Here is a 24498-nt window from a genome sequence, read left to right on the forward strand (position 1 = left end):
TAAGGCATGTTGCAGATGAGCAGGGACCCTGGGCATCTTTCTTTTGGTGTTTATCAGAGTCAGTAGAAAGGCCTCTAGTGTCCTAAGTTTTCATACCACTGTGACTTACTTGCCTACCGTCTGTAAGCTGTTAGGGTCTTAACGACCGTTCCACAGGTGCATGTTCATTAATTGTTTATGGTTCATTGAACAAGCATGGGAAACAGTGTTTAAACCCTTTACAATGAAGATCTGTGAAGTTATTTTGATTTTTACGAATTATCTTTGAAAGACAGGGTCCTGAAAAAGGGACATTTCTTTTTTTGCTGAGTTTATATGCTGCTTATTCTGTTTAGGTGAAAGTGCTTGTTTCCTTCCCAGTCCTCATTCAATCAAAGCAGCAATTTGATTTAGTGTACAGTGACTGCATAGTAGAGTGAACATGACGTCCATAAGCGGTGAAACTGTCGTGGGATTTCAATTACTGGTGTGTTGCTGTGTGTGGTGCAAAGTAAAGTGGTTCCAGTCATGATTGACAGCACAAGGTAGTTTCCTCTCMTGATGGCGTCATAGATGAGGCCTTATTGTCCCTTCCCTGAAACGTACAATAGTGTTAATATTTACAGTAGGCTACTATTGTCTGTAGTTGGTTTCTAGTCATATTTTAGTAGCTTACTCCCATTGGGCCCAAAGGAAGGCATATAGCCTAGATGCTGGAAGCAGCAGGCATGCTGTGGTGGAGCTTGTCTTGGCTCATCATCGTTGTAGAGCTAAGTGGGTGGTGATCWGAATGATGATCCACACCCTGCTGTTGCTAAGACGGCTGCATCGCGCTCTGCTGATTCTCAACCACATTCAACAGAGTACTTTCAGTACGTCACACACGCAAATTATGCAATTTAATACTTGTATTGAAATTCTTTATTTTCATTATGCAACTGTTACAGAGCTATTTAGTGAGACTGTATCCCTTAGGGGTATGACATAGTACTGCATCTTAACAGTATAGCTACTGTGCAATCACGCTCATCCTGTATCTACACATAAAATCACTTGTAAAGCCATACCAGCAGAATTATCTGGATATTGAGCGGACCTCTGATGCTGATYCCAATTATGAAMCCTCTGTAAACCTCATTCATTCAGTCATGTTAAATCTGAGGTACATGAACAGCATGGTCAAGGTCACCGGTCTTGCTATTTTTCAAATGTTCGTAGCCAGAGCRTTTACAGCAGAGCAACTGGAACAACTATCACTGACTAGTACTGTTACAATCCACATAAGCCCCACCCTGTGGATTCTTCAGCCAGTTCCCAGAACAACCCAGTGTGCAGCAGAGACAGTAGAACTAAGTGATTGATGGTCCTAACTCGGTCTGAACTCCACCAGGATCAGACCAGTCAGGTCATAAATGCTGAATGTCAGATCCAAATCCGCAACACCATGAAGGAAAGGCAACAGGTGTTACAAGGGAGGGCACTAAATTTCAACCTGTCCTCTTTGTGTGAGAAAGTTTCAACTCATGAACTTAAGGAAAGTGTTGAAGTAGATAAAGAACATGTTTGCATCACAGAAGCCTCCTTACCAACAGACCAGTAACACCCACACCCTCTTTGATAACTGCCTGTTTACGCATCCACCACAAAGATAATGTGGTCAGTGTGTTTCTGCCTCATACAAATTAATGTATGGAAGCGACAATGTGCTATGAGCTTTCCATATTCACCAGGAAGATGAATGGGAGTTACTATTCTTGTATGTTAGTCAGAGTGTGACATAGGCTGTCTCTGTGAGTGGTAATATTACAGGGACCCATCTCACAGTTTGCTGACAATGTGTGGTAGAGTGAGAGGGTTGGACATTCCGGGGAACCCCCCATCGAAGGCTGCGTTCAGGACTTCGTCCAGGTTGCTGGCTGTTACAAAGTCCAGCTCCTTCCGGACGTTAGCTGGGATCTCCTCCAGGTCCTTCTCATTGCGCTTTGGGATGATGACACGCTTCACCCCGGCCCTGTGAGCTGCCAGGACCTTGTCCTTGATCCCTCCCACCTGCAGACAGAATTAGGGCAAAATTACCGTATAACTGACAGTTATGGATGAAGACAGTTATGGATGAAGACAGTCATGAAAATAAAATAACCTTGGGGGTTTTTGGGAACAAACTGCTGACCGAAGACGGGACGGCCGGGCATTCGTGCGGTTTCTGAGATAACATGGACTCTTAACGTGATGAAACTTTGTTGCCCCTTGCTGAAACAAGGTGTTGTAGCAAACAATTAATAGAATGGGCTTGGAACCTCTTACCCTGGCAATTTGACTGGTAAACTCATGGGTACACTCGCAATGTCTTCCTGGTATTGTGATACAATAATTTCCATGGTAATGTAGAATGCTCATTCAAATGATAACTGTAGGGGTGAACGACTCCAGGATTTTTGGAGTTGTCTCGGCTGCGCACCACCTCATTATAGCAGAGTCCTACTAGGAACACAAATGTTGCATTCTAAAGAGGACTGGCATGAGCATGATGCTGCCCATTTGCTTATCAACGTATAAAAGGCATATTTTGTTTGAATATAGAAGATGTGTAGGAAGTACATTATTTCAGAGATAATTCAGCTGTGTGCAGCCTTGACAAATTCCCATGGGATGATATGGCGCACTCTCCACGCCGATAAGCCTATTCTTTGCCGTGTTATATACCCCTATTTGGACAGGACTAGTATTGATAGAGACGTTGGTCATGTAATTATTATGAAAGCATGTGTTATTCCAGAGGACAATTCACACAGGATTCATTTTTTCAAAATTCTTTAAAAAATATATATATATTCAATTGACTTATGACTGAAGCGGAGGTTTGTATTCTAGCAGTGAAGAAATGTCAACGTCATGTCTAAACGATAATAGGCTACACTGATAAGTCATGCATGGCTGCCAAATGTATAGATCTCCCCATCCTATTTACATTGAAGTGTGATCATAATCCTTATTTTAGCAATCCATGGTAGACTTCCCTCCTAATAAAAATGCCCCAGATTCTGCGGATTTGAGCTGCTGGACAGTATTTGCACWTGAGATGTGTTTATGCATGAGAAAGTGAACTTGCCATTTCCAAAAAGTTTAGCTCAATGGGGAATCGGGGATGCTTTGCGATCTATTGACTAACTAGGACATCAACAGCCAGGGTTTCATTAACTTCTTATGGCTGCAGGMGCAGTATTGAGTAGCTTGGATGAAAGGTGCACAGAGGTGCCCATAGTAAACTGCCTGCTCCTCAGTCCCAGTTGCTAATATATGCATATTATTATTCGTATTGGATAGAAAACACTCTGAAGTTTCTAAAACTGTTTGAATTATGTCTGTGAGTATAACAGAACTCATATGTCAGGCAAAAACCTGAGAAGTTCCACTTCCTGTTTGAATTTTTTCTGAGGTGGCAGATTTTCAACCAAGCTCTCATTGAAATTACAGCGAGATATTGATGAGTTTTCACTTCCTACGGCTTCCACTAGATGTCAACAGTCAATAGAACTTTGTCTGATGACTCTAATGTGAAGGGGGGCCGAAGGTGACAGGAATGAGTAATCACTGCCAAGAGCTGACCATGCTTTCACATGCGCATTCACATGAGGACCTCCATTCCACCGCTCTTCTGAAGTCAATCTAATTCTCCGGTTGGAACGTTATTCAAGATGTATGTTAACAACATTCTAAAGATTGATTCAGTACATCGTTTGACATGTTTCTACTGACTGTTATGGAACTTTTGGACATTTCGTCACGTTATAGAGGACGCGCTTTGTGACTTTTGAATTGTTTACCAAACGCGCTAACCAAAGTAGCTAATTGGACATAAATAACGGACATTATCGAACAAATCAAGCATTTATTGTGGACCTGGGATTCCTAGGACTGCATTCTGATGAAGTTCATCAAAGGTAAGGAAACATTTATCATGTATTTTCTGGTTTCTGTTGACCCCAACATGGCGGCTAATTTGGCTATTGTTCTTGATGATCTGATAAATGGTTGATTTAGGTGCAATCTTACTGGCAGCAATATCCTTGTCTGTGAAGCCCTTTTTGTGCAAAGCAATGATGACGGCACGTGTTTCCTTGCAGGCAACCATGGTTGACAGAGAAAGAACAATGATTCTAGGCACCACCCTCCTTTTGAAGCTTCCAGTCTGTTATTCGAACTCAATCAGCATGACAGTGTGATCTCCAGCCTTGTCCTCGTCAACACTCACACCTGTGGTAACGAGAGAATCACTGACATGATGTCAGCTGGTCCTTTTGTGGCAGGGCTGAAATGCAGTGGAAATGTTTTTGGGGGATTCAGTTCATTTGCATGGCAAAGAGGGACTTTGCAATTAATTGCAATTCATCTGACCACTCTTCATAACATTCTGGATTATATGAAAATAATTGCCATCATACAAACTGAGGCAGCAGACTTTGTGAAAATTAATATTTGTGTCATTCTCAAAACTTTTGGCCACGACTGTAAAATATACTTGAATATACTTTTGGTGAATTTACGAGGTATTTCAAGACAAGACATCGCGAGATACAGATTATCAAGACATAGCCTATACGCACGGTTCCGACTGTTTGCCTGCCRCTCTTGCTGGCTCGCCTGCTCTTTCTCTTCACTATGAAAGATGCCAGTGTGTGTGTTCAGTCTTCGGTCTGTTGCATTTTTGTAGCTTAGCCTATTCATTGATAGCCCCTACTTTAGTAAATATGCAAGAAATTGTGAGATACACCTACACAGTACTGCGAGATACAGCTTTAGATTACCGATGCATAGCTCTGACTGCCTGGTGGCCGACCTGCCTACCTATGTCTGGCTGTGCCCTTCCCCTCGCTCTCCTTCGCTAGCTCGCCCTTTCTTTTCTGTGAAAAATGCGTGAGTTTGTGTTCTCTGAAGTAGCCTACGGCAACTAGCTTAGTCAGTCTCCTCCGTTACAAAAATACTGAATCTTAGGGGTCGATTCCACTACGCATGACACCCAGAAATTGGAGTCGACGGGCAAGGAATCTATTATTTTGTAGTGGACACCCCACCACTAGTTAACTGCTCATGCAATGGAATGTATTTTGTAATGTCAGTTGAGTTGAATGAACAAATCACAGCACATATTGATGGGTACACTTCCTGCTTTGTTCATATGGGTACACTCACAATGGCCGCCAGTCCACCCATTATGCTGTCATTGACTTGAATGGGGACGCCCATTCTTTTCATTCTATTTCTACTGCAGCACATGCAGTCTGGAGCGGAGGAAAGGATAAAATGTGCATTTAATATGCATTTCGATTTTTTTGTTGCTACTTACACAGTTATTTTACGGTGATCATGGTAATTTGGCTGGCCAATTACAGTCATCCAAAATTCCATGACTGTCACGGCACTATGTAGAACTGTGGTTGTGTCTCACCGGCAGCACCAGGCCTCTCAGAGTGATCTCTCCAGTCATGGCCACATCGGACCGTACCAGGCGCCCACTGAACAGCGAGGCCAGGACCGTTACCATGGTGACTCCAGCCGATGGGCCGTCCTTTGTGACTGCTCCCGCCGGGAAGTGCAGATGGATGTCTGTCCCCTCAAGAGGATCTGAACCACCGACCACTACATCAGACAGACAGACACACAGTCCTTCAGCCATCATTGTGTATTGCTTTGATATGGACGTAAATGAGTAGCAAAGCTAAGACAAAATGCATTTTGTTGTGTCTTCACTCACTGTTGGTCAGCTGGTAGGTCTTGGCATTGCTGCGCAGCCAGCTCATGGCCAGGTGGGCAGATTCCTTCATAACGTCACCCAGTTGTCCAGTCAGGGTCAGCTGGCCCTCACCCTCCATGCGGCTGGCCTCCACAAACATGATCTCCCCTCCCAGGGGGGTCCAGGCCAGGCCGACGGCCACGCCCGGCAGTGTCAGACGCTCCGACACCTGGACACGACCAGGGAAAGGAACACAGTCATCTACACTGAGTGTACAAAACAGGAACACCTGCTCTTTCCATGACCTAGACTGACCAGGTGAATCCAAGTAAAAACTATGATCCCTTATTGATGTCACCTGTTAAATCCACTTCAAATCAGTGTAGATGAAGGGAAGGAGACAGGTTAAAGGATTTTTAAGCCATGAGACAATTGAGACGGATTGTGTATGTGTGCCATTCAAAAGGTGAATAGGTGTGAGTGTGTCAAGAACTGCAATGCTGCTGAATTTTTCACACTCAAGTTTCCCATGTGTATCGAGAATGGTCCACCACCCAAAGGACATCCAGCCCTTGATACAACTGTGGAAAGCATTGGAGTCAACATGGGCCAGCATTCCTGTGGAACGCTTTCGACACCTTGTAGAGTCCATGCCGCAACGAATTTAGGTTGTTCTAAGGGCAAAAGGGGGTGCAACTCAATATTAGGAAGGTGTTGTTAATGTTTTGCACACTCAGTATATACACACACCTAAGTACTGGATCTGTAGTCATCTACACATCACTACCATATTTTTAGRCATCTAAACACTGGATTAGACAATAACACTGAGGTGTGAGTAAGAGTATGGGGTTTACTATGTTTTAAAACTAGTTGTAGTCCTCAGTATCCTATGCTCAGTGAGGACTAGAAGAATGCTGTGGTCTGCCTTCCCTCAAAATAACCCTCCTTCTGCTCTCCCTGCTATACACACAACACAGGCACATTCCAGTCCCCCTGTGAGAGCTCGAGAGCCCCTCACCCCGACCCCCTCTCTCCCCCTCCGCCCCCAAATCCCATGGGTATGAATGGAATGCTAAGCTACATTAGTAACATAAGTGTGTACTTTCTCCAGCACAGCTACACTGCTTTAAGCCTGCAGCAACAGCAACCTAATCACAAGTTGGCACATTTAGGTGCATCTATAGTACACCAGAGCACTGTTTTAAAGTTGCACCCTTCAAGTCTGCCAACTAGTACGGTTATAAGTGCATGTTTATAGTTGTATCTCACTCGCTCAAGAGGACCAATGTTATGGGTACATAAGAACACTTTGGCTTTAATTCTGCATGACAAGGCTTTTCTATACATGTGCCTCCCACAGTAGAGAATCACCCTGCTGTATTTGCTGCAATCTGCAATGTCCTCATCATAGTAAATGTTTCTCTCTCCAGTGCATCAGTCTTCTCAGTGCAGTGGTGTGTGTTGGGCCAGACCGTGCCAACCCCTACCCTCTCTCACCTCCATCTCAAAGATGTGTGGCCCGAGGATGTCTTTCAACGCGATGTGGTCGATGACGATGGGCATATCTGGGGGCTCTGCCATGTCTGCCAACACCCCGTTAGGCTCCTCTCCCCTCCTCCCTCGCTTCCCCTCTGACACACACACACGTCAGAGAGAATGAGAACATAGAAAGCAGGTGAGCAAATTAGAGATTATTAGAAATACTAGCAACAGCAAAAGTTAATTTGAGGTTGGAGGAGGATGTAAAACAACAAGGTGTGTGTGTGCACATAGTGCATGTCTGAGTGGTTGTTCTTGTGTGCGGTACACAACACAGCCTCCCCAGACCTCTTATTATGCACATGCTGATCACTGGTCATGTGACCTGACTACCAATGCAATGTGGATGAGGAGCATGGTGGGTGTTCCCCTCAACAGAGCTAGTCCATTCAGTGGCAACACTACACTGCAGCACAACACTATTTTACAAACACTTAATGGATAGTTAAAGAGGAGGGATAACTGAGGGCAGTCTTTATGGACTGACATATCTATGTAGTGAGTGAATGTGTAATATAAATCAGCTCTGACAGTCCCTCTTTGAGCTGTCTAATGCCATGAAAGATAAAACAAAGCGAGGGATGAAACGAAGGATACAACCAGGGGAGAGAGGTGGGCAAAGGAACAACAGCCTGGTCATGTGACAGCTGTCATGAGCCGCCAGTCGTGGAGCAGCTGGTAGAGAAAAGAAAGACACAGACCCCCCCACAGCACGCACACACTCCTCCTCACAACTCTTTGTTCGGTCTGCCAATAATGTCACCGTTACCTGGCAACAGACAGCCATTTACACAAAGAGCAGAGGAAGAGTGTCATTCTCTCTTTTCATCTGCTGCTGTTTTGCAGTGGGAGTGGTTACACAGAAGGGAGGGGGCAGTCCAATTCTGTTTCAATAGGGCAACAGAGCCATAAAACCCCTCTGTTCTCCCCCCACTCTCTCGGCTCTGGCCGTGTTAACTGCCAGTGTGATTTCTCCTGTTACACAAGAGCTGCTGCACAGAGACACTTGGGGAGCGAAGGCAGGGGGCATGTGGTCGTGAGGCCGTCTGTTAGCAGGATTACCCCCCCCCCCCCATACCCTTCAGAAGGGTGATGGCGTGTGTGTGTGTGTACTGTGTGTGAGCATGCGTGCCTTTATGTTTGAGAGGGCATTGTGCATTGGTCAGCAGATTTTTGGCCAGGGACTGCACAACCAACCGGCGGTGTGAAAGTGTGTGAGGTGACGGTGCTCACTGGAGGGAAGGAGGGAGCACCTGGTAGTGTACATAGGAACAGACATGGCTATATCATACTAACAACTCAATTAGCTCCAGCCTCCAGGGGCAGATATTGTGATTTCACAGCTTGTATGTGGGGAGTGCTAGTCTGTATTTATGCAGAATACAGCAGGCCACTGAGGCACTGCTGAGTCCAGCTCACCACTGCAGTATGTTTGAGGGCAGGGCCTGATACTGTAGCTGTGCCAGTCAGTCAGTCCCCCCTCCCGCCCCACAGAGAGTGGCTTTCCCCTGCTGGTTTTTCTACCTCCGTGCTCAGCTCCCTGGGGGGCGTTCTCAGCAGGCGCGGCCTCTGATTTGGTAACATTGTGACCCTCTGCGACCTTCACTGCCACTGCTCGACAGATCGCACCGATCTTCCTCTCCAGGGAGCGGACACCGGCCTCACGAGTGTACCTGCATGCGCGCACACACAACCACACACACACACACACACACACACACACACACACACACACACACACACACACACACACACACACACACACACACACACACACACACACACACACACACACACACACACACACCACCACACTTCTGCTATCATCAACCATGATGGTTAAAATGACAGTGTGATGTGAGTGACTGTTTGAGACATCACAATCTCCCCCCTGGCCATGCTGATAGGTGCTGGCTCCATCTGCAGCATGCTCTGATCACCTCTCTCCTTTCTCTTTGTTCTTCAGCCTGCCAGCCAGCCTCAGTGGCCTTCTGTCTTCTTCCATGTCTGACTATCCTTAGTGAAGTTATGGTGGAGATACGCATGGCTCAGTAAAGATGCCTGGACTGAACTGGGAATGTACGACTCTATACTGACAGACTGTTGTTAATGTTAACTATATGCCTCAAGTCCATCTGGGTCTAATGGTGTGTCTGGAGATGTAGTAGGTTCATTACTGTACCACCGATTCACAACCTCTCCCTCAACGTGGGCAAGACAAAGGAGCTTACCGTGGACTACAGGAAAAGGGGGGGCCGAACAAGCCCCCATTCACATCAACGGGGCTGTAGTGGAGCTAGTTGAGAGCTTCAAGTTCCTCAGTGTCCACAACACTAAGGATCTATCATGGTCCAAACACACCAACACAGTCGTGAAGAGGGCACGACAACGCCTRTTCCCCCTCAGGAGGCTGTAAATATTTGGCATGGGCCCACAGATCCTCAAAAAGTTCTAAAGCTGCACCATTGAGAGCATCTTGACTGGCTGCATCAAGATACGCTACAGAGGGTAGTGTGTACGGCCCAGGGTCGAACTCCCTGCCATCCAGGACCTCTATACCAGGCGGTGTCAGAGGAACGCCCTAAAAATCCTCAAAGACTCCAGCCACCCAAGTCATAGACTGTTCTCTGCCACCGCACGGCAAACGGTACCGGAGTGCTAAGTCTAGGACCAAAAGGCTCCTCAACAGCTTCTACCCCCAAACCATAAGACTGCTAAATACACTGAACAAAAATATAAAACGCAACATGTAAAGTGTTGGTCCCATGTTTCATGAGCTGAAATTAAAGAACCCAGAAATGTTTCATACGTACAGAAAGCTTATTTCTCTCAAATTTTGTGCACAAATTTGTTTACATCCCTATTAGGGAGAATTTCTCAAGGCATATCAAGAAGCTGATTAAACAGCATGATCATTACACAGGTGCACCTTGTTCTGGGGACAATAAAAGGCCACTAAAATGTGCAGTTTTGTCACACAACACAATGCCACAGATGTCTCAGGTTGAGGGAGCATGGGATTGACATGCTGACAGCAGGAATGTCCACCAGAGCTGTTGCCAGATAATTGGTTAATTTCTCTACCATAAGCCGCCTTCAACGTCTTTTTAGAAAATTTGGCAGTATGTCCAACCGGCCTCACAACCGCAGACCACATAACCACGCCAGCCCAGGACCTCCACATCCGGCTTCTTCACCTGCAGGATCGTCTGAGACCAGCCACCCGGGCAGCTGATGAAACCGAAGAATTTCTGCACAAACTGTCATAAACCGTCTCAGGGAAGCTCATCTGTGTGCTCATCGTCCTCACCAGGGTCTTGACCTGACTGCGGTTAGGCGACTTCTGTGGGCAAAGGCTCACCTTTGATGGCCACTGGCACGCTGGAGAAGTGTGCTCTTCCCGGATGAATCCCGGTTTCAACTGTACCGGGCAGAAGGCAGGACAGCGTGTATGGCGTTGTGTGGGCGAGCAGTTTGCTGATGTCAACCTGGTGAACAGGGTGCCCAATGGTGGCAGTGGAGGTATGGTATGGTATGGCTATAAGCTATGGACAATGAACACAGTTGCATTTTATCAATGGCAATTTGAATGCACAGATATTGTGATGAGATCCTGAGGCCCATTGTTGTACCATTCATCCGCCGCCACCTCATGTTTCAGCATGATAATGCACAGCTCCATGTCGCAAGGATCTGTACACACTTCCTGGAAGCTGAAAAGGTCCCAGTTCTTTCACGGCCTGCATGTCACCCATTGAGCATGTTAGGGATGCTCTAGATCGACATCTACGACACCCTGCGTTTCAGTTCCAGCCAATATCCAACAACTTCACACAGCCATTGAAGAGTGGGACAACATTCCACAATCAACTCTATGCGAAGGAGATGTGTTGTGCTGCATGAGGCAAATGGTGGTCACACCAGATACTGACTGGTTCTGATCCACACCCCTACCTTTCTTTTTTTTTAAGGTATCTGTGACCAACAGATGCATATCTGTATTCCCAGTCATGTGAAATCCATAGATAAGGGCCTAATACATTAATTTCCATTGACCGATTTCCTCATATAAACTGTAATTGGTGCATGCTGCGTTTATATTTTTGTTCAGTGTAGTTAACCAAATAGCTACTCGGACTATCTGCATTGACCCTTTTTGCTCTAACTCTTTTTGACCACACACACACACACACACACGCAGCTGCTGCTACTGTCTATTATCTGTCTTGTTGCCTTGTCACTTTACCCCTACCTATATACATACACTATATTTACAAAAGTATGGACACCCCTTCAAATTAGTGGATTCAGCTATTTCAACCACACCCGTTGCTGACAGGTGTATAAAATTGAGAACACCGCCATGCAATCTCCATAGACAAACATTGGCAGTAGAATGGCCTTACTGAAGAGCTCAGTGACTTTGAACGTAGCACCGTCATAGGATGTCCTCWGTTGCAACACTCACTACAGAGTTCCAAACTGCCTCAGGAAGCAACGTCAGCACAATAACTGTTCGTCGGGAGCTTCATGAAATGGGTTTCCATGGCCGAGCAGTCGCACACAAGCCTAAGATCACCATGCGCAACATCAAGCGTCGGCTGGAGTGGTGTAAAGCTCGCCGCCATTGGACTCTGGAGCAGTGGAAATGTGTTCTCTTGAGTGGTGAATCACGCTTCAACATCTGACAGTCCGATGGACGAATCTGGGTTTGGCGGATGCCAGGAGAACGCTACCTGCCCCAATGCATAGTGCCAACTGTAAAGTTTGGTGGAGGACAAATAATGGTCTGGACTGTTTTTCATGGTTTGTGTTAGGCCCCTTAGTTCCAGTGAAGGGAAATCTTAATGCTACAACATACAATGACGTTCTAGACGATTCTGTGCTTCCAACTTTGTGGCAACAGTTTGGGGAAGGCCCTTTCCTGTTTCAGCATGACAGAGCCCTGACCTCAACCCCATTGGAACGCCCAACATCAGTCCCCGACCTCACTAATGCTTGTGGCTGAATGGAAGCAAGTCCCCGCAGCAATGTTCCAACATCTAGTGGAAAGCCTTCCCAGAAGAGTGGAGGCTGTTATAAAAGCAAAGGAGGGACCAACTTCAAATTAATGCCCATGATTTTGGAATGAGACGTTCGACGAGCAGTGTCCATATACTTTTGGTCATGTAGTGCATCTACCTCAATTTCCTTGTACACCTGCACATCGACCCGGTACTGGTACCCCATGTAATACAGTGAAGTTACCATTGCACATTTGTAATTTTCTATACAAAAAAAGTATTTATATRGCATTGTTGGGAAGGGCCTGTAAGTAAGCATTTCACTGGTTATCTACACCTGTTGTTTACGAAGCATGTGACAATAAAAATGTACCAGTGGGTGCCCTCTGCGACCCGTCTTAACCTGTCTGGCTCTGGTAATCTCCCCCTTCTGTCCTGCTAGAATGAGTCACTCCCCTCCTCTCTCTGACCTGCCACTCTCCTAGCGTGTGTAAAGCACCCCCGGTGTATGTGTGAATGTTTGTGTTCGTACTTGCTAATGATGTCCTGGGTGGTGTCCTGAGGTATCTGGAGCTGTTGTGGGGTGAGTCCATGCTGTTCTAGCTGATGGGGAATCAGGTGACGATGAGCTATCTCCACCTTCTCCTCCTGAGTGTACCCTGAGAGGACATCATACACAGATCCAGAGAATGTAATAAACACCTCTTACTGACAGACCATTACCATATTTATCCAGGCTAACACCACATCAATCTCGGAGGGGAACTACCCACAGTCTTGGGGCTACACCATGACGTGTGTTAATAACCAGTTATTAATGTGTTAATAACCAGTTATTAATGTGTTAATAACCAGTTATTAATGTGTTAATAACCAGTTATTAATGTGTTAATAACCAGTTATTAATGTGTTAATAACCAGTTATTAATGTGTTAATAACCAGTTACATTGATTCTACATAAATCAATGGCCAAGACTGGTACTCAATGCCCCTTCAGCTGACCCCTCTGCCCAACAAGATGACCCTTGACCCCTGGCCTCTGACCTTGCACCTGGAGGACCTCCATCCTGTCTAACAAGGCCGGAGGGATGGTGGCCGTGGAGTTGGCTGTAGCGATGAACAGGACCTGGGAGAGGTCGAAGGCCACGTTGAGGTAGTGGTCTGTGAAGCTGTGGTTCTGCTCTGGGTCCAGGACCTGGTGGGAGTCAGGTGGACACAGAAGACTCTCAGTATTAGGAGCACAGCTAACACTCAGCAACAGGAATGCATATTTCATTATACTCAACTGGTTAGCGACCATTACTAATGAGCTGCATGTCTACCAGCTGCAGATGTAGAAACATTTACACTGTGTGTGTCTGTGTATTGTTGGTTCAGACTTCACACTGCCAGAGGCAATAAACAAATCATTCTGCTTTGCTTCCTCCCCCACATCCCTTCTCCTCCTCCCTGCATCCCTCTGGGCACCCAAYCAGAGCGAGAGGAAAAAAAMAGAGAGAGTGAGAGGGAAAGTGGGAGTAAGAAGGTGGAATGTTGAATGCAGCAGAACAGTGGACCTGGTGGGTAATTCTGTGACTGAGCCTGAAGTTTTGGTTTGGCTGTGATGTGTTCTGCAAACACTGGACTACATTACCACACAGGTCTACATTACCACGCAGGACTACATTACCACACAGGTCTACATTACCACACCAGTAGATAAAAGGATTAAAGCAAACAAAGGGACAGAGGGAGCATGTGGAAGCATGCAAGACGGCTTTTGAACTAGGAGTGTGTGAAAGTGTGTGTAACAGAGAGAGGCAGTGTGTGTGGCATGTCTGAGTAGTGCGCACCATTCCTACTTGGGGGTCAAGCTTGGACTTGAGGCTAGTGGGGCTCTTATCGGAGCTAGCTGTAATGCATTCCCAGAGATGAATCTTCTCCTGGTATCAGRAAGGCTATCACACTGCTGTAGATAGGTAGGTATCCCGCTCACCTAAACATAGCGACTCACGTCTTCAGGCCATTACACTAATTGAATTTGAGACTCCTCACATACATTCAGTGGTGAGTGAGTGAGAGAGTGTGTGTAGACACTACAGTGCTCATTTGTCTCCGCCCATCACTGTGATGGGGATTCTTAATCCCTCCTCTCCCATTGCGTTTCCAGGAGGTGAAGTGGGACAGTGATGCACCATAGGAGCTGATAACTCCAGCAGGAAGTGGAGCAGGGCCAGGTGAACCAGCCCAGGTCACAGACCTACCTCCAGGGGACTACTGGGTCTTTTTAGAGATCAGACAGATGTTGACTTCTTACATGCAGACATATTTGATAGGACTTGTTTCCTCCATCCTCCTCTATATATAATCTACGTATAATCGTATCTCTCTCTCTGCCTGCCTGTCTGGATGAGTCTCTGTCCATCTCCCTGTATCACTCAATCCCTCACTCTTTTCCTACCTCTTCCCCTTTGTACTCCATATTGTTTGTATCAGAGACCACGAAGCTGCCCCCTGGTCTGGTGGTCCCAGGTTTCTCACCTCCAACAGGGCAGAGGCAGGGTCACCCTGCAGACTCTTGCCTAGCTTGTCCACCTCGTCCAGCAGGAAGACAGGGTTGTTGACTCCCACCGTCTTCAGCCCGTTGATGATGCGGCCAGGCATGCTGCCCACGTAGGTCCTCCTGGAGACAGGGAGCGAAAGGGCATCATGTCAGACAGAGAGACCAGTACATAGAGGACAGAAAATGGGGTGCAGAAAGGAAAGGAGGCAAAAGGAGGAAGAAGAGGGATAGATAAGGAGCACAGAGGAAAGAAAATGCAAGCAAAACAAGAAAGGTGTGCAGTGAGATAATGATAGGATGGAGAGAGAATCAACAGAAGGAGAAAGACTAAAAACAAGGAAGCCAAAACAGGATGCTTAAACAACGTGCTGGACCATGTATATACAAACATCCTTGATCACGTCTCTCTGTTCCTATTCCCAGCCTACAAGCAGCAACTCTAGAGGGAGCCACCAGCACAAATAGTAGGCACTGGACAGAGGGGGCTGCCTCAACACTTCAGGACTGTTTTGAAAATACTAATTGGAATATTTTCAAAGATTCATCCACRCAGGACTCATCCATCAACATTGTGGAATATACACTACATTGCCAAAAGTACATGACCGCTCGTCYGATATTTCATTCCAAAATCACGGGCATTAATATGGAGTTGTTCCCGCCTGTGTTGCTATAACAGCTTCCACTCTTATGGGAAGGCTTTCCACTAGGTGTTGGAACATTGCTGTGGGGACCTGCTTCCATTRAGCCACAAGAGCATTAGTGAGGTCGGACACTGATGCTGGGCAATTAGGCCTGGCTCACAGTCGGCGTTCCAATTCAGCCCAAAGGTGTTCGATGGGGTTGAGGTCAGGGCTCTGTGCAGGCCAGTCAAGTTCTTCTACACCGATCTTGTCAAACCATTTCTGTACGAACTTTGTGCACAGGGTAAATGTCACGCTGAAACAGGAAAGGGCCTTCCCCAAACTGTTGCCACAAAGTTGGAAGCACAGAATCGTATAGAATGTCATTGCATGCTGTAGTGTTAGGATTTCCCTTCACTGGAACTAAGGGGCTAGCCCAGACCGTGAAAAACAGTCCCGGACCATTATTCCTCCTCCACCAAACTTCACAGTTGGCACTATGCATTGGGGCAAGTAGCGTTCTCCTGGCATCCGCCAAACCCAGATTCGTCCGTCGGACTGCGAGATGTCCGTCGGACTGCGTCACTACAGAGGAAGACATTTCCACTGCTCCAGAGTCCAATGGCGGAAAGCTTTACACCACTCCAGCCGACGCTTGGCATTGCGCATGGTGATCTTAGGCTTGTATGTGGCTGATTGGCCATGGAAACCCATTTCATGAAGCTCCCGACTAACAGTTATTGTGCTGAAGTTGCTTCCAGAGGCAGTTTGGAACTCGGTAGTGAGTGTTGCAAACGAGGACAGACGATTTTTACACATCGACTCTGCACCGGTACTCCTTGTATATAGCCTCGTTATTGTTATTGTGTTACTATTTTTATTTGCACATTCTTACTTTAACTCTGCATTGTTGGGAAAGGGCTCATAAGTAAGGATTTCACAGTCTACACCTCTTGTATTCTCCGTATTTGATGTAAATTTACACAAACACTACACTACCGCACACAAACACCATGTAAGGTGGAACAAGCATGAACCTAACTCACATCCCGGCCCCACACTTATATGGGTAAACACATGCGCTATGCACACCTGAAACCACATCAAAACACACAACAGGCAGCTTCCTAAACTGCAGTGGTGGATGGTTTGGTGTCACAATTGATGCATGAGACTAGAGGCTGGGGGCTATGGATAAACTCAAGAGACTGGCTGAGAGACACAGGAAGGACCTGCTGGCCGACTTGTCATCGTCCAGCCGAGTCTCCATAGTGACAGGCGAACCATTTGAACATGAAAGATTACATCATGCTCATGCAGAGGGCTGTATACAAAACATTAGGAACACCTGCTCGTTCCAGGACAGACTGACCAGGTGAAACCTTTGATCCCTTATTGATGTCACTTGTTAAAATCTATGTTTTTACCACGTTTTCTCCACATTTCCGTGGTATTCAATTGGTAGTTACAGTCTTCTTACATCGCTGCAATTCCCGTACGGACTCGGGAGAGGCGAAGGTCGAGAGCCGCGCATCCTCCAAAACACACAACCAAACGGCACTGCTTCTTGACACAATMCCCACTTAACCCGGAAGCCACACGCACCAATGTGTCAGAGGAAACACCGTGCACCTGGCGACCGTGCTCCACTTGTTAAATTCACTTCAAATCAGTGTAGATGAAGGGTTAGAAACAGGTTAAAGAAGGAGTTTTAAGCCTCAAGACAATTGAGACATGGATTGTGTATGTGTGCCATTCAGAGGGTGAATGGGCAAGACAAAATGTTTTAGTGCCTTTAAACGGGGTATGGTAGTAGGTGCCAAGCGCACCGGTTTGAGTGTCTCAAGAACTGCAACGCTCCATGGTTTTTCACACTCAACAGTTTTCTGTGTGTATCAACAATGGTACACTACCTAAGGACATCCAGCCAACTTGACACAACTGTGGGAAGCATTGGAGTCAACATGCGCTAGCATCCCTGTGGAACGCTTTCTTCACCATGCCCTGATGAATTGAGCCTGTTCTGAGGGAAAAAGGAAGTGCAACTCAATATTAAGAAAATGTTCCCAATGTTTTGTAAACTCAGTGTATATGTATCGTCTGTATAGACCGCACTTTTCTACCTGAACCTTTTGTCTACTGTTGTTGACCCACATCTGTCTCCACCTATCAACCATGACCACTGGTGAGTTACAGAAAAGGCCTCACTCAAGTTGAACTACTTTCACCATCAGATGTGCTGCACTCTGCCTTCTGGCCAGACAATGTCAGTGCCTTTGTTGTTATGATATATGTGGACTTACCCTCCCCACTCGCTTAAGTCAGAATATAATGTCTATAGGGGTTTCATTTCCTGTGCAGAATATAATTTACAGACACAGCTGCCTGCCTGCCCACCTATTAATCCCCACCTCCGTTCTCTGCCCTCTCCAGTGTACCTGTGCCCGCGGATGTCAGACTGGTCACACACCCCWCCCAGGGCGATGCGGTGGAACTCCCTGCCCAGGGTACGGGCGATGGAGCGCCCCACACTGGTTTTGCCCACCCCAGGCGGCCCCACAAAGCACAGGATGGGCCCCTTGAGGGTGCTCTTCAGCTGCCTCACAGCCAGGTACTCCAGCACTCTCCTCTTCAGCTTCTCCATGGCATAGTGGTCACTGTCCAACAACACCCGTGCTGCATGGATATCAAGACAGTCTGCAGAGACAATGAGGATCAGGGTTCAATTCCAACACCGTGAATATTGTCAAAGACCTTATCTAATGTCAACCAAGTGATTCAGAACCATTCATCTAGATTGTAATAACAAGTATTGTTTTATGTAGCTACATGACTAAGCAGATATATGGTATGGACTCCCCTGTGTGGTAATGCTGAATCATATAAGCAAATGTCCCCAATACTCTCAAACAAGTGTCTAATGACTGGCTATAGAGGACAAAGCAACCAGMGACAAAATAGGATATTGAGCTCCCTCCAGTGGTAGAAGCCTTTAATTCCATTTTGAACAGAGAGTTCAAAAAAGAGCTGTGGTGGACTTCCTCGTGGTACACTTTGGTTTCTACCCCTCGTCCCAAAACAATGCCCTATCCCATCACAGAMATTTTCAAGGTATAACGTGCATATGATGTGCTCTGTATGTATGGATATGTACATTTCTAAGTTCAAAGAATAAAGTGTAAATTAATAAAGAAATTAACTTGAGATTGTAGTGGTGTCATGGTGGTGTACTGTGCATACCTGTGGTACTTTTGCTCCAGGGCAATTCCACCATAAGATCCAGGTAGTTTCGAGTGAGAGCATACTCTGGCATGGACTGGGGCATCTTCTTCAATCTGTGTAGATTACCATACAGTGCCTTCAGAAAGTATTCACACACCATTACTTTTTCCAAATTTTGTTGTGTTACAGCCGGAATATAAAATGTATTACATTTAGATTTTGTGTCACTGGCCTACACACAATACCCCATAATGTCAAGGTGGAATTATGTTTTTWGAAATGTTTACAATTTAATAAAAAATGAAAAGCTGATATGTATTGAGTCAATAAGTATTCAACCCCTTTGTTATGGCAAGCCTAAATCAGTTCAGGAGTAAAATGTGCTTAACAAGTCAAATAATAAGTTGCATGGACTTACTGTGTGCAATAATAGTGTTTAACATGATTTTTTAATGACTACCTCGTCTCTGTACCCCACACATACAGATAATTGCAAGGTCCCTCAGTCGAGCAGTACATTTCGAAAACAGATTCAACCACAAAGACTAGAAGGGCAGCTATTGGTAGACATTGAATATCCCTTTGAGCATGGTGAAGTTATTCATTACGCTTTGGAAGATGTATCAATACACCCAGTCAATACAAAGACACATGTGTCCTTCCTAACTCAGTTGCCGGAGAAGAATTTCACCACAAGGCCAATGGTGACTTTAAAACAGTTACAGAGTTGAATAGCTGTGACAGGAGAAAACTGAGGATGGACCAACAACATTGTAGTTACTCCACAATACTAAACTAAATGACAGAGTGATAAAAAGGAAGCCTGTGCAGAATAAAAATATTCCAAAACATGCATCCTGTTTGCAATAAGGCACTAAAGTAAATCTGCAAAAAATGTGACAAAGAAATGAACTGTCCTGAATACAAAGTGTTATGTTTGGGTCAAATTCAACACAACACATTACTGAGTACCACTCTTCATATTTTCAAGCATGGTGGTGGCTGCATCATGTTATGGGTATGATTGTCATCGGCAAGGACTGGGGAGTTTTGTTTAGGATAAAAAATAAACCAAATTCAGCTAAACTGGGAAAATCKTAGAGTAAAATCTGGTTCAGTCTGCTTTCCAACAGTTACTGAGACAAATTGACCTTTCAGCAGGACAATAAACTAAAACAAATGCCAAATATACACTCGGGTCGGGGACACAAACACACAATGCATAGTCCGGGTAGCCATTTGATTAGCTGTTCAGAAGTGTTATGGCTTYGGGATAAAAGCTGTTGAGAAGCCTTTTGGTCATAGACTTCGTGCTCRGGTACCGCTTGCCATGCGGTAGCAGAGAGAACAGTCTATGACTGGGGTGGCTGGAGTCTCTGACAGTTTTTAGGGCCTTCTTCTGACACTGCCTGGTGTAGAGGTCCTGGATGGCAGGCAGCTTAGCCCCAGTGATGTACTGGGCCGTACGCACTACCCTCTGTAGTGGCTAGCGGTCGGAGGCTGAGCAGTTGCCGTACCAGGCAGTGATGCAACCAGTCAGGATGCTCTCGATGTTGCAGCTGTAGAACCTTTTGAGGATCTGAGGACCCATGCCAAATCTTTTCAGTCTCCTGAGGGGGAATAGGTTCTGTCATGCCCACTTCACGACTGTCTTGGTGTGTTTGGACCATTCTAGTTTGTTGGTGATGTGGACACCAAGGAACTTGAAGCTCTCAACCTGCTCCACTACAGCCCCGTCGATGAGAATGGGGGCGTGCTCGGTCCTCCTTTTCCTGTAGTACACAATTATCTCCTTTGTCCCGATCACGTTGAGGGAGAGGTTGTTATTCTGGCACCACCCAGCCAGGTCTCTGACCTCCTCCCTGTAGGCTGTCTCGTCAGTGATCAGGCCTACCACTGTTGTGTCATCTGCAAACTTAATGAAGGTGTTGGAGTCGTGCCTGGCCATGCAGTCGTGTACAGGCACGACCAAGATGACATTGAATGTTCCTTGTTACAGTTGATGTTGCCATGTTACAGTTGATGTTGCCATGTTACAGTTGATGTTGCCATGTTACAGCTGACTTAAATATGCTTGAAAATCTATGGCAATAATTGAAAATGGCTGTCTGGCAATGACCAACAACCAACTTGACAGAGCTTGACAAATTCTTTAAAGAATAATGTGCAATTTGTTTACATTCCAGGTATGCAAAGCTCTTAGAGAGACTTACCCAGAAAGACTCACAGCTGTAATTGCTGTCAAAGGTGATTCTAACARGTATTGACTTGGGGTTGAATACTTATGTAAATGAGATATTTCTGTATTTCATTTTCAAAAAAATGTGCAAACAATTCTAAAAACATGTTTMCACTTTGTCATTATGGTGTATAGTGCATAGATTCAGGCCTTAACACAACAAAATGTAGAATAAGTCAAGGGGTATGAATACTTTCTGAAGGCACTGTATGTAATCAAGATGTATTAGTGTTTTATTTTTCATAAATTATTTTACAAATGTTAGAATTTTTCTTCCACTTTGACAGAGTATTTGTGTAGATCGTTGACAAATGAATGACAAATACATTTTTATCCCATGGGTTGTGAATTCTTTCTGAAGGCATTGTTTGTGTCAATGCCACTACTATGGAAATATACACACATACTGTACACACACACTGCAAGTGTTCCCAAATAACCAGGAAGTCTGAATCCATTGGAATGTAAGTGAAATAAACTGTGAGTACCTTTTGAGCTCTTTGAGACAGACACGCAAGGCAGGCTCTGGCATATTCGCTCCTTTAACCTTCCTGTCCAGGACAGCTGTGTCATCACCATCCTCATCATCACCCTCTTCATCCAAGGAGAACTGACGACCAGGAAGCACACCGCCTTTACGTACAGCCAGCACCTGAGAGATAGGGGAGGGAAGAGTGCCAAGCATGAGGCATACTGTATAATATAGCCGAATAGCCAAACTGAACGAGTGTGCTTGCATACTCCCTTAAAAGACCTTCACTTGGAAAAACGAGAAAAAAGTGACAATAGTACTGTTTTTCCACTTTGAGAAGCCGTAGCCAGTATACACTTCCTCAAACTAGTCAGAATTAATCTAAGATAACATAAAAATTAAAGAGATTTCTTGAGTTTTTGCTGAGGAGATCTTGGTCGCGCAATTTGACATCTAACTAAGATGTTAGGTGCAGTATTTCTCAATTAAAAAATGTGCATGAAAACAAATCGTCTCTCGTTGAATGACAACAAAGACTTTATTGAAGAATCCCTACAGTTGACCAATCACGGACAAAGACTTCGGCACCCGAACTTCAGCTGGCCTCGAGAAAAAGTTGTGTGTGCCAGAACAGCCCAAAAAAACCTTACTGGAGTCCAGAACGAACAAAAATGTTGTCATAATATATGCACAATCTCTTCCGAACTGTTTTGGCTGGGAAGCATGCGAACGCCTTTACCCTTTTGTCATCGTCTAGTCTTGGTTTTCTGGTCTTCTGCAGCAGTTTGAGACCCTCAATCTGTCTGGTCAGCAGGGGAAGAGTCTTCTTAAAACGTTCCTCCAGACTCACTGCATCCAGAACCTGCATGTCCACATACATATCACTGTAAGTGTATAACAGAAAGCAGGAAGAGACGCATATAGCTGATACATTCATGCCCTTACACAGGGAWGTCAATAAAAAAATATTTGACATTTCTAAAAACGACACATGGTACGTGAWTGAACAAGCACCCACAGACATAGAAACACATTGCTCTACCTGGAGCTTCTCTTTGTTGGAGGTATGAATCATAGAAGCAAGGACATCAGGCAGGGTCTCCCTGGGGAGGCTGTCCAAGAGCCTTCTCAACTTGGCCACCACAGGAACAGACATGTCCAACATGCCTACCAACTAACACAGACACACACAGAGGAAAGACAACATAGTGAAGAAACAGTACACAGGGGACAGATATGAAACATGGACAGGGGTGGAGAGATCAGAAATCAAGGTCTGTGTGTACAACAGGCAGTAAATCTGTCCTGTTGTACACATACCATGACATACATTACATAGGTGGATAATATTCTGTACATTTACAGAAGCATAGCCTAGCCTATTACCCACATTGAAGGAATCCTCATTGGCTATGCTAAAAGAACATAAAGCCATAGCTTCTGGTCCTGTGTGGCTCAGTGAGTGTGGTGCTAACACTAGAGCTGTGGGTTCGAGTCCCGATGGGGTCACATACTAAAAATACATACATTCACYGTTACTGTAATATTAGTGGCTTTGGATAAAAGCATCTGCTAAATGGTATATTATTTTTATAGGACACACTTATACTGTAGATTATATTACTGAACTTCAGGAATGCTGCTCCTGCACTGTCTGTCACACCCACCTGCACAGCGGCCTGGTAGAACCTCTGGGACAGCTCCCTCAGCTCTCCCTCTGGCGCGGCTGCCTCAGACATCTCCTCTGGGCTGGTGTACTGCTCCAGCTTATCCAGTTGCTCCACCTCAGCCACGGGGAAGGGCCCATCCTTCAGCAGTTGGGCCACGCGGAAGCGACACAGCCCTGTGATGAGCAGTGTGTAGTGGGGCTTGGGCCAGTTACTACCCACTACCTGCACCGCCAGCCCCGCCGTGCCAATACTAATAAGAAAGCGGTAATTATAGAATGGTATGAGGCGAGGAAAAACATAATCGTCCCTCCCAAATGACACCCTACTCCCAGTACAGTACTGTTGACCAGGGCACATAAGGCTCTGGTCAAAATGTAATTAGTGCACTATGTAGGGAAAAGGGTGCCACTTGAGTTGCGYTCTCTGACCATAACATCTACAACACAGCTAGTGTACAGACAGTCAAAGCCAAAAGAGTAAGATATATGATTAATGTTGTGCCAGAGAAAATTGTGAATTATCAATATGATTTAACATTGGCGTCCTACTTCAGCTGTTGCAGTTATTAAAGCATAGAGGGACACATATTGCTACTTAGTAACCAGTGAACTAACATGGTTGTATCCTGCTAAATGCAAGGTTAAAGTCCATCTGAAGTTCAAACGACCATTCTAGAACAACTTACAGGAGAGAGCATAGGGGAAAAGTTTAAATTCCACTTTCAAAAATTTAAAGCATGATTTAGCTATCAAGTTTGTCCTATTTTCAAGAAAAGGAATTCTTAAGAAATAATATAATATAACCTCGCTTACTGATAACACCACCATCGTAAACATTTCGAAACATTCAAACAACATCCAGTGCTATAATAGGCAGGACATGGCATAGTTGCCATTGAGTGAAGTTTAAATACACTAGCTAACTTTTCTCAATGTGACATTTAACTGACAGCGGTTGTCGTACAGCTTGCTAACTTAGTTACATCATAGCTCTACTACCGCTTGACTACAACAGGTAGCTGTTAGGCCTGCACTTTGCAGGCACAAAGACATGTTGAGATGTCATGTAAAATAGCAGAATTAGCTAACTACTGTTACCTACCTATGTAAAGTGGGGAGATCTTCAGTATCGTGTTCAGGATCTCGGGTGTTGGGGATCACGCCGATGATGGTGCTCTTCAGCGAGGTCCCCTTCAGCAGTCTGTTCTTCACCAGATGCATGTTCCTTGCCGTTTCAACACTGATCCGCATCGTCGAGCCCGGTAAAAGCACCCCTTCATGGGTCAACAGCAGAGGCAGTCGACTTGGGATTTGGATACCACTGTTGGATGACATTATTTGATGTTTTCCCAGCTACCTATCTTCAGGTCAATATAGACAAAATGTATAGTACTTCTTTCTACATCGGGTGACAGGCTAGGGCGAATGTCCAAACATTGGAAACTACGGCGTGCAGTAGGGGACAAACGCCCTCT

General features: G+C 45.5%; 1 protein-coding gene across 1 annotated transcript; it reads right to left on the reverse strand.

Annotated features, from left to right (window-relative positions):
- Positions 1 to 885: 885 nt before the first annotated feature.
- lonp2 (lon peptidase 2, peroxisomal) lies at positions 886 to 24481 on the reverse strand. The gene is made up of 15 exons (XM_024137049.2): positions 24126 to 24481; positions 23022 to 23274; positions 22397 to 22528; positions 22094 to 22216; positions 21371 to 21534; positions 18662 to 18756; positions 17860 to 18118; positions 14777 to 14918; positions 13301 to 13451; positions 12788 to 12914; positions 8777 to 8925; positions 7211 to 7344; positions 5732 to 5939; positions 5426 to 5616; positions 886 to 2028 (listed from the first exon to the last, which is right to left on the reverse strand). Exons 1-15 carry the CDS (start codon positions 24356 to 24358, stop codon positions 1798 to 1800), a joined length of 2592 nt encoding a protein of 863 aa, XP_023992817.1. The 5' UTR covers positions 24359 to 24481; the 3' UTR covers positions 886 to 1797.
- Between the last annotated feature and the right edge of the window lie 17 nt (positions 24482 to 24498).

The sequence above is a fragment of the Salvelinus sp. IW2-2015 genome, unplaced genomic scaffold (genome assembly GCF_002910315.2).
Source record: "Salvelinus sp. IW2-2015 unplaced genomic scaffold, ASM291031v2 Un_scaffold1078, whole genome shotgun sequence".
Lineage (NCBI taxonomy): Eukaryota > Metazoa > Chordata > Actinopteri > Salmoniformes > Salmonidae > Salvelinus > Salvelinus sp. IW2-2015.